This window comes from Macrotis lagotis, chromosome 3 (assembly GCF_037893015.1).
Source record: "Macrotis lagotis isolate mMagLag1 chromosome 3, bilby.v1.9.chrom.fasta, whole genome shotgun sequence".
In the NCBI taxonomy this organism is placed as follows: domain Eukaryota; kingdom Metazoa; phylum Chordata; class Mammalia; order Peramelemorphia; family Peramelidae; genus Macrotis; species Macrotis lagotis.
Genome location: NC_133660.1, coordinates 162,159,689 through 162,178,018, shown reverse-complemented (window position 1 = coordinate 162,178,018; position 18,330 = coordinate 162,159,689). Strand labels below are relative to the sequence as shown.

Here is an 18,330-nt window from a genome sequence, read left to right as displayed (position 1 = left end):
GCCTATAGACAATAAGGGGGTGGGGTGTGGGGGGGGAGACTTCAGAGGTCTGTCTGCTCTCCCTGAGGTAGGACTCAGCTGTTTGCCCACACCCAGATCCAGGTTGCAGTCTGGACCCCCACAACACCACCATAGCTAAGCAGGGACCCCCCTCAAAGGTCCAGGGCAGAAGGGAGGGCCTAAATATACACGAGAGCAGTCAGAGCCTCTCATAAGATCCTGGAGGAATTAAGGTTCCTGCAGGGTATCCCCCCCAAACCCCCAAAGCCTTGAAAGTGCATCAGTCATAGGCTGAGGAAATGAGCAAACAGCAGAAAAAGAAGAATCTGACCATAGAAAATTACTTTGGTCCCATGGAGGAGCAAAATTCATACTCAGATGACAACAAAATCTAAGCTTCTGTATCCAAAACCTCCAAGATAAATAGAAAATGTCCTCAGGCTATGGATGAGCTCAAAAGAGTCTTTGAAAAGCAATTAAGGGAGTAGAGGAAAAGCTGGGAGGAGAAATGAGAGCAAAGCAGATAAATCATGAAAACCAAGTCAGCAACTTGGTAAAAGAAATGCAAAAAATATTGAAGAAAATAACATATTAAAAACCAGTTGGACTTCAGCCTCCTGGAGGCAGCCCCAGGGCACTGGGAACCATGGCTCACAGCAGCAGGGGAGTCTCCTGAGCTGTACCCCGGGGAGCACCAAGCACAAAGTGGGGGAACAGCGGAAGACCTCTGCCAGAGTGAGCACTGGAGCCCAGCCCTCAGGGCACACAGAGAGCAGCAGGGCCACCCCAGCCCAGATCCGGAAACAGAAGCAGACTGAGCCAGTAAGCAGGAGCCTCCAGGGCATGAGCCCATTGAGCTGAGGGAAGGGAGAGAAGAGAGACTGTAGAGCTCTGTCCTCTGCCTCTGGAACAGGACTCTGGGGCTCTGACCACATTCAGATCCCGACCACAGTCTAGGCCCCCCATAGAACAGCAGCCCCCCCACACACACATCAGCCCCATGGCAGAGGGGGGCACATATGGTCATTCACAGACAAGGAGGGAGGACAGAGCCTCACACACTGTGGGAGTGTCACAAAAGCTCAGGAAGCACCCCAAAAACAGACCCAGGCTGGGAAAATGAGCAAACAGAGAAACAAAAGGAAGACTATTGAGATATATTTTGCAAATGAGCCCAAGAAGGATCAAAACACTCAGTCTGAAGATTAGGAAGCACAAGCTCCTGCATCTAAAGACTCCAAGAAAAACAGAAATTGGGCTCAGGCTATGACAGAGCTCAAAAAAGACTTTGCAAATCAAATGAGGGAGTTGGAAGAAAAACTAGGAAAAGAAAGGAGAGAGATGCAGGAAAAAACATAAAAATGAAATCAGCAGCTTAATCAAGGAAATCCAAAAATGTTGAAGAAAATAGCATGCTAAAAACCAGCTTAGGTCAAATGGATAAAACAGTTCAAAAAGTTATTGAGGAGAAGAATGCTTTAAAAAGCAAAATTGGCCAGATGGAAAAAGAGATAAGAAAACTCTCTGAGGAGAACAAATCCTTCAGACAAAGAATAGAATTCAGGGAGACTGATGAATTTGCCAAAAATCAGGAATCAATACTTCAAAACCAAAAAAATGAAAAATTAGAAGAAAATGTGAAATATCTCATTGAAAAAAACAACTGATATGGAAAACAGACTTAGGAAAGATAATTTAAAAATTACTAGCCTACCAGAAATTCATGACCAGGAAAAGAGCCTGGACTTCATTTTTCAAAAATAATACAGCAAAAAAAGAAAAAACTAATACAGCAAAATTGCCCTCAGATCCTAGAAGCAGAGGATAAAATAGAAATTGAGGGAATTCACTGATCACCTCCTGAAAGAGATCCCAAAAGAAAAACTTCCAGGAATATTATAACCAAACACCAGAACTCCCAAGACAAAGAGAAAATACTAAAAGGTGCCAGAAACAAACAATTCAATTACTGTGGTTCTATAGTCAAGATTACACAAGTTCTGGCAGCATCTACATTAAAGGCTCATAGGGATTGGACTATGATACTCTGGAAGGCAAAAGATCTTGATTTACAACCCGAGAATCAACTATCCAGCAAAACTGAACGTCCTCTTTCAGGGGAAAATATGGACTTTCAATGAAAGAGGGGACTTTCAGACTTTCCTATCAAAACAATCAGCTAAACAGAAAGTTTGATCTCCAAGTACAGAACTCAGGTGAACCATAAAGGGGGTGAACAAGAAGGACTAATTATGAGGAGCTTAATTATGTTGAACTGTTTGTATTCCTGCATGGGGAGATACTGATAATTCATATGAACTTCCTCATTCATAAGAGCCATTAGAAGGAACATATATAGACAAGGCATCCAGGGAGCTGAATATAATGGTAATAGTAAAATATAATATTAATAATAAGATTATAAAATAATGAAATTAATAATAAAATATAATGGTAAAAAGATGGAGTCAGTGGGTGATAAAGGAAAAGGACTGGGAGGAAGAAAAAGGAGAAGAAGAAGGGGCTAAGATGTTTCACATAAGAGTCAAGAAAAAGCTTTTACAGTGGAGTGGAACAGGGGAAGGTGAGGGGGAATGAATGAGCCTTCATTCTCATCAGAAATGGCTCAGAGGGTAGCTAGGTGGCGCAGTGGATAGAGCACCAGCCCTGGAGTCAGGAGTACCTGGGTTCAAATCCGGTCTCAGACATTTAATAATTGCCTAGCCGTGTGGCCTTGGGCAGGCCACTTAACCCCATTTGCCTTGTAAAAAAAAAAAACTAAAGAAATGGCTCAGAAAGGAACTAACATACATACTTAATAGGGTATATAAATCTATCTTACCCTAAAGAAAAATGAGAGGAAAGGGATAGGATAAGGGGGAATGGGGGGAGGGAAGGGGGGAGTAAGTGATAGGAGAGAGGGAAGATTGAGGGAGAGGGTACTTAGATGCAACACACTTCTGAACAGGGACAGGATGAAAGGAGAGAGAATGGAATAGATGAAAGTGGGGAGGAATAGAGTAGAGGGAAGTTAGTGATAGCAACTATGGGAAAAGATAGTGAAGCAACTTCTCTGGTGGCTATAATGGGGAAGGCAACTCATCCTAGAGACAGAACCATTGGAATCTGAACTCAGACTGAAGTATACTTTTTTTCTCTCTCTCTCATTAATCTTGAGGTTTCTCATCTACTTGGGGGGGGGTATGATTACTCTCACAATAAGATTATTATAATAAGATAAAATAAATAAACAAAAAAAGGAGTGTATTTGCTTAAGAATAGGAATTTGAGGAGAAGTCCATCATTTGGAGAATGGCTGAACAAATGGCTGAGATGGAATACTATTGTATTAGAAGAAATCATTAGGGGTGAGATTTCAAAAAAGCCTGGACAGACTTGTATGAATTGATGCCACATGAGATGAGCAGAACCAGAAGAACATTATACACAGTAACAACAACATGGGATGATAATCAACCATAGTGGACTTGTTCACTTCAACAGTACAGTAATCAAAGACAAGTTTAAAAGACTTGAGATGAGGGGCGACTAGGTGGTGCAGTGGAAAGAGCATCTGCCCTGGGGTCAGAAATACCTGAGTTCAAATCCAGCCTCAGACACTTAATAATTATCTAGCTGTGTGGCCTTGGGCAAGCCATTTAACCCCATTTGCCTTGCAGAAAAAAAGAAAAAGACTTGAGATGGAAAATACCATCCATATCCAGAGAAGAAATTGTGGAGTTTAAATGAAGACTAAAGCTTTACTAATCTTCAATTTTTAAAAGTTGTCTTATTCTGCCATTTTTTTCTCTCTAATGTTTTCTTTTTTCTATTTGGATCTGATTCTTCTCTCACAACATGATCAATATGGATCTAGTTTAGCATAGCTATAAATGTAGAGCCCATAAGATGACTGTCAGGGGTGGGGGAGAGGGAAGAGAGGAAGAAAAATGTAAAACTCAAAAAACTCAAAAAAAAGAAACTTGCAAAAATGATTGTTAAAGAGTACCATTGCCCGTGTAGTTGGAAAAACAAATATTTTTTATAATGCACTTATAAAGGTATTTATAAAGGGTATAGCAGAAAGAATGTCTTATCCAAAACCAGGGGAACTTGATTCAATTTCTGGAGCTGATATATATTATTCATTCAGCCTGGTTCTTCTTACTACTTCTATGACCTAGGCAAAAGTTCTCTCATTTATAAAATAAGGGACCAGAATAAAGTATCTTTTAAGTTCCCATCATCTATGGTTATTTTGTTTTGTTTTACTTGAGATAAGCAAAGTAAATAAAACCCTTGCCAGGTAGCATAAAAAAGTGTGCTTTTCAAAATAAGCTATATTTCTCTGTACATATATGCAAATGTGTATGTGTGTATATATGTGTGCCTTTAGGGGTATTAAAAGAAGGGTAGCACTGCCTTATAGTCACCAAGGACACAGATTTTTAAAAAAGGATTATTTTTTTCTAGTAATTTTGGATAAAGGCATTGACGAAGGCAAAGGCAAAAGTTGGAGAAAGAAATAGCTCTGTTCACATGAAGGTGAGGACCAGAGAGAGGGAATAAGTTCTTTATCCAAACATCTCTTCAGTCCAAAACCTCCTTATTCCCAACAATTGTTATATCATAGTGAGTCACTAGAGAAAGATCTGGTGGAGATAACTCCACAGATGTGTTTTAGTTTATGCAAACAGGCTCTCTAAATCTAGGTTATTATAAATGTAAAATCATCACAGTCCAGAAGCAACACATCTCATCTAAGAAGTCCCTAAAACTTCGAAACTGAGACAGATAGTGAAACTGTCACATAAACAGCAGTGCCCTCAGCTGGCTATTGATTTCATTACATTTTAAGCTGCTAAAAAATTAGTGGTGAGGGAAGCCATTTGCAACCCCATTTGCCTTGCAAAAACCTAAAAAAAAAAAATTAGTGGTGAAAAGTGAACTTTTGGACAGAGAAAACTTCAATGAGGTTTTCCTCATTTTTCTAACTTTGGCAAGGTTGCTCTCTATTATCTTTGATTATCTGGACCTGAAATTCTAGTTTGCTGGTAAGGCTTTTGTTTTTGTTTTTAATATAAGAACAAACATTCTGATATTTTCAAAATTCTTGTCAGTTTATTCTTCGATTTCATTGTTTGGATGTTTCTTTGGTGTGTAAGCATTTCATTTTTTGTTTTATTATCTATGGTGGTAAAGGTGCCTAAAAAAACCAGACAGATACAACTTAGCACTTCTCTGCTTGGTGGATGAATCAGCATTTTCAGTTAGTACTTTGGCCACCTCTTTACCGTTTCATCATTTCTTCTAAGGAACACAGCAAGAAATAGCATGGACTGTTGGCTACAGGTTTGATCTCCATGACTTTTGCTACTCTGAATACTGGAACAAGATGTAATCAAAGTTCTTTGATATCCTGGGCAGTATTTGGAATTCCAGTGAACTGATACTTGAATTATGCTCTTTCTGAGATTCCATCCTTCATCTACCTCCATCTAATTAGTATGTGCTATGAGCAAGTGAGAATATGTGTGAGCAATCATTGAAGGTGTATTCACATGATAATATCACATCCTACCATGAGCCTCAGGAAACTGCTCATTAATAATAGAGAAAGAAATCCTTTATTACTACTACTACTACTACTCTGTTCTTCATTTTTCCTTTCCCCTAACCCCATGGTAATTATAAGAAGATCCATCCATCCCTTAGTTGTTGGTAAGAATGCCCAATTTATAGTATAGCAACTCTCTTCTACTGAAGCTCTAACTAGGCTAGTGACATTAACTCCTTTTACAATTTTCTTTCACTCAACTAACTCAAACATATAAATTCACCTCAACTAGACATGTGATTATGTAAATATGGATTATTTGTCTTGGTGCTATCCTATATAAAAACACAGCATTCTTTACTATCATTTTAACTGATGAAATCATATGAAATCATGACTTTGTGACAAGGACTTTGGTAGTAAGAGCTTTCATTTCTAAATCTTCAGTAATTGCAACTGCTAAGGAGGGGAGCAGTATCCCCTAGGGCTGCTTCCTTGGATGATGGGGGTGTTGCAGAGTGGAGGCAAGGCTGGTGGCCTAGGGTTCCTTGGGGTATGATCTTGGATATCTTCCTGCTTCAACTCAGAGGATGGTTGGCTGGCAGTTGGTGGTAGCATTGGCAGCAGTAGCTGCTCAGGTCTTAGGAGACAGAATTGAGTTTATCAAATTACTTAAGTCTTCAGTAAAAGTGAGGTAGTAAGAGATCTCTTATTTTAGGATCCACAGATGACTGGTTACATAATAGTCATAGACTATTCATGTCTTCTTCAAGAGAGAAGCAAATTCTATTCCACAAACATTATGTGTTTGCTATGTGCAATGCACACTCCAACTGCTACTACTATTTCTGGGTGTACAAGTCAAAAACAGCACTGTCCTTGGTCTCAGGAAATTTAAATTTTCCTGTAGCAATACAACAGACAAAAAAAATACAGAGGGGCAGCTAGGTGGTGCAGTGGATAGAGCACTGGCCCTGGAGTCAGGAGTACCTGGGTTCAAATCCGGTCTCAGACACTTAATAATTACCTAGCTGTGTGGCCTTGGACAAGCCACTTAACCCCATTTGCCTTGCAAAAAAAAAAAACCTAAAAAAAAATACAGAGAGGGAGGGAGACAGACAGAGAGAGAGAGAGACAGAGAGACAGAGAGAGAGAGAGAGAGAGAGACAGACAGACAGACAGACAGAGAGATGATAATTTCAGAAGAGAAAGCACTAATTAATTAGGGACAGGATAAGGGAGATCATTACGAAGACAGAGTAGAAAGTGAGGATCCAAGTTAGCTGTCTGACCATTATCAAACTTTCTTCTAGCTTGTAAACCCAAAGTACCAGTCTGTCTTTGTCCTGGTGAAAACTATCTTCATCACTTTTCTGATCTCAAGTTATGCTACTTGTGGCAGGGTTATACTGAGGTTGGCTCATAAAGATCCCAAGAATTTGAAAATTTATTTATACTTTGGAAATCAATAAACACTACAAATAAGGGCTTGATTTATTTATTGAACAATTTTTTTTTGTTTTTTGCAAGGCAAGGGGGTTAAGTGGCTTGCCCAAGGCCACACAGCTAGGTAATTATTAAGTGTCTAAGGCCGGATTTGAACTCAGGTACTTCTGACTCCAGGGCCAGTGCTCTATCCACTGCACACCTAGCCATCCATTTATTTACCAATTTTAACTGCATCATAATTTCATCACTAAAATAGGAGATGTGGTAAGTACTAGCATTAGATAAAGGCAAAATAAGCAAGCTCACCTCAAGCATCAACTTACTGAAAAATCTAAAATATATAAAAGATCCCTGTGTTGCAATCAGTAGCACATATATGCATAGCAGAGAAGATGGATGGTAAGTGCTCTGATAGAAAAGTCTGTTGTTCAAATAATAGAGACATATATCATATATGTGCATATTATATATGTATATATCATCCCTGAAAGGTCAGGAATAATCCATTATTCTTTTTGCCTCTTCCATATTGCTAATCCTGAATCAGGGCCAGCCATTCTCAGCCAACTCATTATAATGACTGCCAGATGCCCATTATCGTTTATAAACATCACTAAGTTTATCATAACTTCCTCAATAGCCTAATTCTCCCTCTGGCATAATATTTCCAAGACAACCCATTTTTTGGAAACATTAAAATTTGAAAATTCTATCTCTTAACTGTATGCTTGAAATATTGATGTGCAAAAATTATATATTAACTTGGAGTTACAACTCCAGGATGATTTTTCAAAAACCTAGTAATATAAAGGAATGCCCATATCAAATATTCCACTTCACATGCCTAGATTTTCAATTTTAGTCATTCAGAACTTTTCATGTATATTTTTGTGGGAAGAGTCTGTTAATTTAATATTTAGCTCTGATTGGAATACTGAGAAGTTAAGTGACTAGTCATTAGCCACAAAGCTATTAAGTTTCTAGCTAAAATCTTCTCAGAAGCATGGAGAATGAGACCACTGTAATATAGTGGATAATGCCAGGGCTACCCAAGATTTTGTACCATCCTTGATATATTTAGAAGCCCCTGATGTCAATAAAAATCATAGGTCTGATTCTAAAAAGAAGATATAACAGGGTAGGCTGAAAGAATACCAGACTGTATTAAGAACCTGGGTTTGAATCTTGGCTTTGACAGTTAATAATACCTGTGTGACTGTGAGGCTTTCTGATTGGTGGACTTTTATTTTCAATTCATATTGTTTTCTTAGGAGAGGGTAAATTTTATAGCAAATATTAATGTTGATCTTCATTAAATTAAATTGAATTTAATTCAGCTATAGTTTCTATCCAGTTTCTAAAGATTTATATTTTCCAAATTATCTCACTGAGTTTTAAGAACAGTTCTTTGCAAACCTTAAAGAGCCATAGAAATGTGAATTATGATTACAACAAATTCTGCATTCAAACAGTAATATTATTTTATCTTTTTTAAAATGGAAATCTCCCCTATACTATACATTTGTAATATTAAATTCAGGAATTATAGCCTAAATATGGCATAGGATGACCTGGAAATGACAGCAAATGAAAAATTTCTGCATTTTTGATATTCGTGATATGTTGTAGGACTTCCATGGGTTTTTAATTTTGTCTGAAATTTTTTCTAAGATAATTGCAACTTCTGTTACCTTTTCAGATAAGATGAAAAAAAGCCCATCTCAATGATCTAGAGTGAGTTCAAAGCAAGAAAAATACATAATTCTTCTTTCCAATATTATATCCTATTTTTATATCTTTGCCACATGAAAAAAATTATCTATTTCTGTTAAACTGTATCCAACATCTGCAATCTCTTTCATAAGAAACAAATTGCCAAAACCCAAATGGAAAAGCTTTGAGTGCTACTTACTTTTGATAAATTGCAATTTGGCAAAGTTGGAGTTGGACTTCATTTGGCAAATGCTGGAATGATCTATTCTCCTTTAGATAGTCTTGAATCTTGAGAAAATATAATTTAAACAAAGACTATTAGCAGTCAGTTGCAATCTCTGCCCTACTTCTTTGGCATAGACACCTCTAAAATCTAAATTAAGCTACTGTTGAGTGCCTGTCCTTTAGTGATTGTTTGAAAAAGTGCAGCCTATTATCTGGATTGATACTTCAGCTTACATTATTATATTACGCTAGTGTTTTATAGTTAATGTATGCAATAATTTGCTTTCACATGGAACATTATTTGATATTAGCAACATTCTTGTATTTTGACCCCATTTTAACAGATAAGAAAGATGATAAGAATCTTTCCTCATATTTTGCTGAAAAAAAAGAAATTGTGGTTATTTTCTGAGAGCTCCTGCTTCTTTCTCCACCAGATCACACCACTAAGATATCTTCTGTGGGGCGGCTAGGTGGCACAGTGGATAGAGCACTGGCCCTGGCTGGAGTCGGGAGTCCCTGAGTTCAGATCCGGCCTCAGACACTTAATGATATATTTCTGACTAAACTCCTAGAAAAGACTGTCTACAATTAGTGTCTCTCATTTTTTTCTTTCCCCTTACTACCTTAACAATCTGCAGACTGGCTCCCAACTTTACCACTCAACTGAAACTACTCTCTCCAAAGTTATTCAATAGTTATAATGGCCTTTTCTCAGTCCTCAATGATTTCTCTGCAGCTTTTAAATTTAAGACAATGGGGTTAAGTGACTTGCCCAAGGTCACACAATTAGGCAATTATTAAGTAAGTGTCTTTAGGCCAGATTTGATACTGTCAAAGCATACTTTTGATACTATCCACCACTCTCTTCTCCTTGATATTCTTTTCTCTCTCTAGGTTTTTGTGAAATTGCTCTCTCCTTGTTTACCATCTACCTGTCTGGTAATCCCTTCTCAGTGTCTTTTGCTGGATTATAATCTAGTTCATTTCCATTCTCCCTCCATACCAGTTCATTTTGTGATCTCATTAGCTTTCATGAATTCATCATTTATATGCAAATGATCCTTAGATTTATTTGTCCAACTCAACCCTCCCTACTAACCTTCAGTCTCACATCTCTATTGGACATTTCAAACTGAATATCTTGTAGTCATTTTAAACTCAACATATCAAAAACTGAGCTCATCTTTCCAACCAAACCCTATATCTTCCAAACTTCCCTTTTGCCATAGAACATACCATCGATCCTCACAGTCACTTGGGTTAACTTTAAGTGTCATCTTTGACTCCTTACTTTTTCTCTCGCCCTCCCCCCAAATCCAATTAATTGTTGAGTCCTACCATTATTATATTCACACTTCATATATAAATATATATATATATACATATATATATATATGTATATATATATATACTTTTTCAACGTTGACACCGCCCTGGTCCAGGACCTCTTCATCTCACACCTGAATTATTGCAATAGTCTGCTGGTTGGTTTCCCTGCCTCTGTAAGACTTTCCCCACTCTAGTTTATCCTCCACTGTCAAATTGATCTTCCTAAAGCACACCCCCTTATTCAGGCAAATCTAGTGGTTCCCTGTAGGCTCCAGATCAAATATAAATTCCTTTTTCTTTTAAAACCTCCCATAACCTGGCCCCTTCTGATTTTTATGGTCTTCTTACTCCTTACACCTTCTCAAACATGCCCAACACACACATTCACTGAGATCTGGTGACAATAACATCCTTGCTGTCCCTTACATCAGTCATTCTATCTCCTGCCTCTGGACATTTTGATTTGCTGTCCCCATGCTTGAAATTCTCTCCTTCCTCATCTCTGCCTTGAAATCCTTTAAGTCTCCGCTAAAATCTCAGCCTTTCCTTAATGCCAGTTCCTTCCTTCTATTAATTATCTCCAATGTATCATGGATAAATCTTATTTGATTTATTTGTTTTTAATATACTGTCTCCATTAGATTGTAAACTCCTTGAGATTTTTTACTTTTCTTTGTATCCATTCCTAGGGGTTGCTTAATACAATACCTGTCATAAGGAAGGTTCTTAATGAATGCTTCTTAATTCGGGTAAAAAAAGTAACTGAGCTAATAAAAGGAAGACTTGAAAGAAGTACTTGGTTCTAACTTAAAGTCCAGGGATTTTTCTTTCCACCATATCATTGTTATCCATGCAATAAATATGTAAAATCTAGAAAGAAGCTTCAAAAGTCTTTCTCTATTTTTATTTCTATTTCTAAATCTATTTTCTCTTCCTCCCACCTACCTCTCTATTAAAAAAGAGAGAAAGAAAACACTTTGTATGAGATATACATAGTTAAACAAAACTTATTTGCTAAGACCCAAAAATAAATGTCTCATTCTTCATACTGAATCTATCACCTCTCTATCAGGACAAGGTCAGTGGTCCTTTGAAATTGTGATTTGAAATTACATTGATCAAAATTCTTAAGTCTTTCATAGTAAACAAAAAGTCTGACTTTTTCAGTGTTTGTAATTGTAAAAATTGCTCTGTGGTTCTGTGCACTTCCCTTTGCATCAGTTCATAGAAATCTATCCAGATTTTTTGAATCAGTCCCTTTTATAATTTCTTACAGCACAATTCTACTATAATTATATACCATAATTCAATAATTCTCCATCTGATGGGCACCCCTTTCATTTATACTTCTCTGTCATAATAAAAAAGTTGGATAAAGTTTTGTGTACTGTAATAAGTATTTGTGTAATGATCCTTTTTCCTCTTTCTTTGATCACTTTGTAGTAGAAGCCTAGTAATGGTTTAAAGATAGCTTAGTAAGAGGTCTAATTAATCAAAATCAACCTAAGAGAGCATTTAAGAATGAAACAAGGGGCAGTTAGGTGGCACAGTTAATAGAGTACCAGCCCTGGAGTCAGGAGGACCTGAGTTCAAATCCAGACTCTGACACTTAATAGCTATGTGACCTTGGGCAAGTCACTTAATCCCATTGTCTTAATTAAAAAGAATTTAAATTTAAAAAAAAAAGAATGAAACTAGAAGAATCACAAAAAAGTGGAGGAAAAAGATCAGTGAAAAATTTTTTTTTTACAACAAACTCCTTTTACCATCAAAGACACTGGAGCCACCACATTTAGATTTAAAACACCAAAGTTTCAGATATGCTTATAGAGGAAGTGCAAATGGCAATAAAGAAAATGAAGTTCCACAATAATGAATAAAGAAGTCAATTAGAGAATTGTAAAATTATTATCTTGCTGCAATAAGGGCCTTGTAGAGATTAAATAACATAATTTAATAGTAATTCTAGTCAATGTAATTGACTTCTTTCAGTATCATTCAGTAGTAAAAAAAGGGGGGGGAGGCAGATTCTGGGATTAATAAAGGATCAGGATTTGGCAAGTAATGAGATTAGAATGGCATCAGGACAAGGAAACAGAGGTTCAAGCATAAAGGGCAGTATGTGGGTCACATGGTCAAGATTGGAGAGGAGTGAGTTGGATTGAAACTGGAGTAAAGAAAATGATCTGGAAAAGCATTAAAAGATGAAGGGATTGGTGTTCATAGTAAAGATCAGAAATCATTTTACTAGGACTGATAGAGGATCACAGATTCAGAGCTGGGAGAGATATTAGAGGTCAGCTAGTACAATCTACTTATTTTACAGATGAGGAAACTGAATTCCAGGAAGGGAAAAGAATGAGCATTTATTTAGTACCTATTAGATACTAGATGCTGTCCTTAGAACTTCACAAATATTATCTCATTGGATCCTCACAACAATTCTAGGAGGTATGTATTGATATCATCCCTCTTTCACAGCTGAGGAAACTGAGATAAACAGAAGCTAAGTGACTTGCTCAGGATCACATATTTACTAAGTGTCTGAGCTGGACTCAAACTCAGATTTATCTGACTCTACTATCCACTGCACTGCCTAGCTGTCTCCCAGGGAAGATAAGTGACATATTTAAGATCACATTGGCATTAAATAAGAGAAAGGTAATTTAAACTCAGATTCTGAAGTAACAATCACAAAGAGGATTTTTATTATTCTTGATCATGGAAATGTAAATTTATAGATAATGCTGAGACCATGGATATGATCATACTTTGTGTATGGCTAAGGTAGAGCATAGGTCGATGGGAATTGGAGAGATTGATAGAACTGTAAGTGTAGGCAGAGTGTTTGAAAGGATATCAATATATATTTTTAGACTGAGAGAAAGATTATAAGCTTGGGTTTGAACTTCTTGAAGAAAGGAGAATAACTTAGGAGTTGGTAGATAACTGTCACCAGGATCTGGATAGAGTATGCTTCAAAAGACAAAAAGTTACTGAATGACAGCAGCAGAGGAAGGGTCTGAAAGTATCAGTTGTAGGAAAGGGCTCTTCTTCTCTTCCTCCTGGTTCATATTTCCACAGGCATGAGAGAAGAAGCAACTAATGCTAAGGGAGATAATCGGATGTCAACATCTTCTAAAGGGATGCACGTCTCTCTGAATGCCAGAAGATGGAAAGAGAGTAGGGTAGAAAAAAGCAAGGAAGAAATTTAGGAGGAAAAGGGGGAAAGGAAATTTGTTCATTATAGAATAGGGGTTTCAGAGAAGGGATGCTAGGTAAATGTGGAAGAAGATAGTAAAGCTGGACAGGGACTTGGAGGGGAAGGTTTGAGGCAGATAGGAAAGAGGCTAATACTATCAGGGAAGGATTGACTTTTTGCTTAGGCTACCAATATAGTTCTGTAGTACCAAGATTAGAAGAGGAAGAGGTAGGAGCATGCTGGTCAGTTCAGTATGTCTCTCTTAAGTTTTTACTATATACTAGAAACTGTGTCCAAGTGCTATTTTAAAATGAGGGATAGAGTCTCTACCCTTAGAGTACTTACTTTCTTTGTAGATCTAGCTGTGTGACCTTGAGCAAGCCACTTAAACACACTGTCTTGCAAAAAAAAAAAATAAAACTGTCCTTTATAATGCTACCAGATTAATTTTCCTTTGGTTGTATCACTCTTTGGCTTAAAATCTTCAAGGGCTTCTTATATTCTTCAAATTCTTATAGTAAACTCAAGACCTCTATGGTAAACTCAAGGAGTTGTATAATCTGGTCCTGCATCTCCTTTTCAAGATTATCTCATCTATTTTCTATACCATCTCTGATTCAATCAACCTTGACTATTCTTTCTCTTGTGCTTTCTCTAATGAGTACTTTTGCTCAGAATGTCTCCTATCCCTAAAATGCCTTCTCCCTCTTCATCCAATTTTTCTAATTTATAATTATATGAAAACTATGTCCTACAAAAAAAACTACAGCCTAATTTCAGGCACATTTAGAAAGGGACCCATATTTGTTAGTTTTTTGAGAAAATATAAGGGTTTTACATAAAATGTATTCTTTCTTCTATAATGTTTAACTACAGAGATAATAATCTAATATAAATTTGACATTTGTCTCTGTTCACAAAGAACCCAGTTTGACACTTATAATAGGATTTTAGGTAACTATACTTTTTGGAAGCAGAACATTCAATTCTTCAAATGGTGTCCAAGATGGACTCAAGACAAAATCATAAACAGATATATGTTAAAGGCATTGACTTGCAAAGGTGTCTGGTGCACAAAATGATGACCACTTGTAATATAACATTTTATTCTTAGTATATTCTCAATTGTTTTTTACTTTAAAATGACTAAAAATGAAAGATCCCTTTTGCTTTATAAGTCATTATAAAATAAAATTAATTATAGCTTTAGGATTAAAACACATAAATAATATAAAGTTAACTTATCTAAGCATATTAAAACTTAAATAAGAATAGAAAAGATATACCTAAATTCAGTGGTGGGATCCAAATAAATTAACAACCAGTTTTCTGAATTCAACATAAAATTAGATGTCAGTTCTGCCAAAGCTATGCAAACTGGCTGGATCCCACCACTGCCTAAATTCTTGGGAAGAAAAATAACCCATATTCATATAATAGGACTTTGATATTAGTTCAATAAGTGACCTAAATTTTCAAAAAACATTTTCATAGATTTAAATAGATTTTCATTCAAGTATCTCTTTTTTTAAAAACAGGCAAAATAAACATATATATATATAAATATATAATATATTTCATATAAACTTATAGTATTAGTTTTACTCAGAATATCTTCTATCCCTAGAATTCCCTCTACCTCTCCCTCTTCATCCATCATCCATCATTATATCATTATACTTATACATAACCATATACAAATATATTTGTTTTAGAAAAATAAGTTTTAATTGATAATATTGGAATCATTTTTCAAAAATTTTTTTTTACCTTTCTGAGATTTTTTGTACTTCTTTGATTTGGACAAATAGACAACAGACTCTTTAGTAATTCAGAATCCATGGTCTGAAATACAAAGAAAAGGTAAATTAGTTTGCATGGATTGTGTCTAATTTGTCTTCATGAATCCTAGCTTTGCTTTAAAACAGAAAAAAATTATAGCCTCCAGTAAAATGAATGCTATTATTACATATTATTACTTTTATTTTGCTTTACAAATTTTTTTTGTAAATACCTTAAGATAATAACTATTTTTCCCTAGATGAAAACTGGTTACTTGGATAGATACTGAGAATTTGCTAGATCATAATGAAATAAATGAATCAACAACTGAATTGATTTAAAGCAGTTTGATAGTGTTATTCAAGTATTCTCCACATATGCTCAATAAGATTTCACTTCTTTCCAATCAGCCCAGAAAACTGTGAAACTTAAATCAGTAACCTTATCTGTAGATGAACTCCCCATAACACTCTTGAGAGTGAACTAGAAAAAAATACAATTGAAATCTATTTAACAAAATAAATAATAATACAATTACATATAAATTATAATAATTTGTGGTTTTCTAAGTCAATATGTGGTTTTCTAAGCCCATAACAATATATACATACAGTTCAGTATCCCATTTTCTAATTGAGTTTGATCCCATGGACTACTAGGGTCCAAAATAAATTCTGGTAATGAATATAAATTGAAAATGAAATTGCATCTCATCAAAAACAGAGTAATGTAAAGTTTCATGTGATGTTAATTTATTCACTAAAATAATATAAAAAATTAAAATTAAAACTTTCATTCTATTTACTATTGAGTAGATTCAGTTATAATTGTCTGAATCACGCTTTATTCTGTTATGTATTAATATAATTATTAATGTTCCACAATATAAGGAACTTATATTAAAAATATTTTCAACAAAATTCACTGTATGAAACCATTCTATGATTTTTAAAAAATCCCTCCACTAAAAAAATTAAAGAGTTTGGTACTCCTAAAATCAAATAAGCATTAATTGCAATGTAAACTTAAAAAAATACAAACCAGGTTCAATTTAGTTTCACCGAAGCTGTTTAATAACTGTCCATTTCTAATTCTATTTTGCATCTTCAAATGGAAAATCACCCATTGAACTGCTGGACTTTTTCCAATATACCTAAAGAAGAAGAAAAGTAAAATAAGTAAATATAAATATAAAAAGAGTATCAAAATCACACAATTTTTAGAACACCTAAAAAATTTCTTCTATTTTTGAATTTTTTATTGATGCCTTTTGTTTTTATGTCATCTAATTTCCTCACTATATCTCTCCCTTCACCATGCAAAATTTTCATACAACAACTGGCTTGATATAGTATTTTTAAAAATTAACTATATACATTTCTGTAAATGAAGGTAGAAGACATAAAAAAAGTTACAGCTAAATGAAAGGTTGGCTCTTGGATACTCCTCAGAGAGGTAAAAATAAAGGAGTTGATTTCATTATGCAATAAGAATCCTTTATTTTTCATGGGAAATTGCTCATTTCACCTTCCAGTACTCATAATAAACATAGACAAGGGACCATCATAAAGAGACAATTTATATACCAATATTCATTGCAAAAGATGAAATAAAAAATTATTTTGAAGAACTTGACAATATCTGCCATAAACTAACATAAAACAGAGTATTTGTTTCAAAGCCTCCTAAATGAGAACTTTAATGACTCAAAAGTATCCAGACTTTTTTACATAGGAAAAGACAAGAGGATTAAAAATGTCTTTGATCCAGATAATAATGTGTAGTTGCTTGGATGATTTCTAGAGGTTGATGGTCCATTGGTAGGTAGATAGATTATAGACAGACAGAAAGGTGAATGATAGGTAGAAAGCTAACTAGCTAGATATGATAGACAAATATAGAAATATAAACATAGCTATCTATCCTGAAAAGATACTTTAGAGGGACAAACCTGGCCCAAATGTAATGGAACAAAGAGAGTAAATTGACTACAAGTGAAAAATGGATTTAATGATTCCCAAACTTCTTCCTGAAACAAAACCCTAACTTATTAATACCAATATACTTCCAATGGTGCTATATGATTTTGAATAATAAACTATCAACAAATCCTAGGGAAGAAAAAATTGGATTTTCCAAGGGGCAATGGAGAGATTTGTGGATATGAGTAGGTTGCATCTCATTATCAATATAGAACTATATGAAATAAGTGATATAAGTTATCATCAAAGAGATAAGAGAAAGGGGTCATATAGTAACATCAGTAGATAACAACTGCATAATCCATGCAGTTGTTAAAAGCAGCAAGCATTCACTGAACACCTAAAATATACAGGATACTGTGTGAGGAGATGAAGGAAAAGAGCAAGGCAAAAATGAAATCATTCCTGCTCTAAGAATCCACCTATAAGTATTTTAACATGTGGTATGAACCCATTTGTACAATTTACAGATGATGAGTGACTATCTCCTGATAACCTAACCAGTTTACCAAAAACAATACAGATCTCTCCAACTTAAAAAAATTCCTTACTTAAAACTACCTTCCCTTAAAGTTCTCTTCCTATAACTCTCTTTGTACAATAAAACTACTTTTGTTTATGCTACTTCCAATTTCTTTTCCTCTTCTCTTAGTTAATTCTCAGTCTTTTTTGCAAAATGACTTCTAACCTCAATTCTCAACTGAAATTGTTCTGTTCAAAGTTACCAATGGTCTTTTCATTGACAGACATGATGTGATGGTCTCTTCTCAGTTCTCATTTTTCTTGAAATTTCTGGAGTTTTTGATGCTGTTGACCAAACTTTCCTTTGGGATAATCTCTCCTCTTTGTATTTTTAAACACTTCTCTCCTTTGGTTCTCTTCCGACCTCACTGATCATTCTTTTTTTTTATTTAATAAATATTTTATTTATTTTCCCAACTACATACAATGGTAGTTTTACCAATCATTTTTTTTGCAAGGCTTTGAGTTTTACAATTTTTCTCCCTCCTTCCCTCCCTTCCCTCCCTCTCCCCCCCCCCCGACAGAAAGCAATCTGATATAGGCTCTATATTTATAATCATGCTAAG

General features: G+C 35.3%; 1 protein-coding gene across 1 annotated transcript in view; it reads right to left on the bottom strand.

Moving 5' to 3' along the window:
• The window catches only part of LOC141516299 (uncharacterized), a 118,626-nt gene that overhangs the window by 93,876 nt on the left and 6,420 nt on the right, over positions 1–18,330 (bottom strand). The window contains exons 2-4 of the mRNA XM_074227458.1: positions 16,302–16,413; positions 15,249–15,323; positions 8,919–9,007 (exon numbers count right to left, since the gene is read on the bottom strand). Coding sequence (XP_074083559.1) covers positions 8,919–9,007; positions 15,249–15,323; positions 16,302–16,413 — 276 coding nt within the window. The remainder of the gene's footprint in view (positions 1–8,918; positions 9,008–15,248; positions 15,324–16,301; positions 16,414–18,330) is intronic.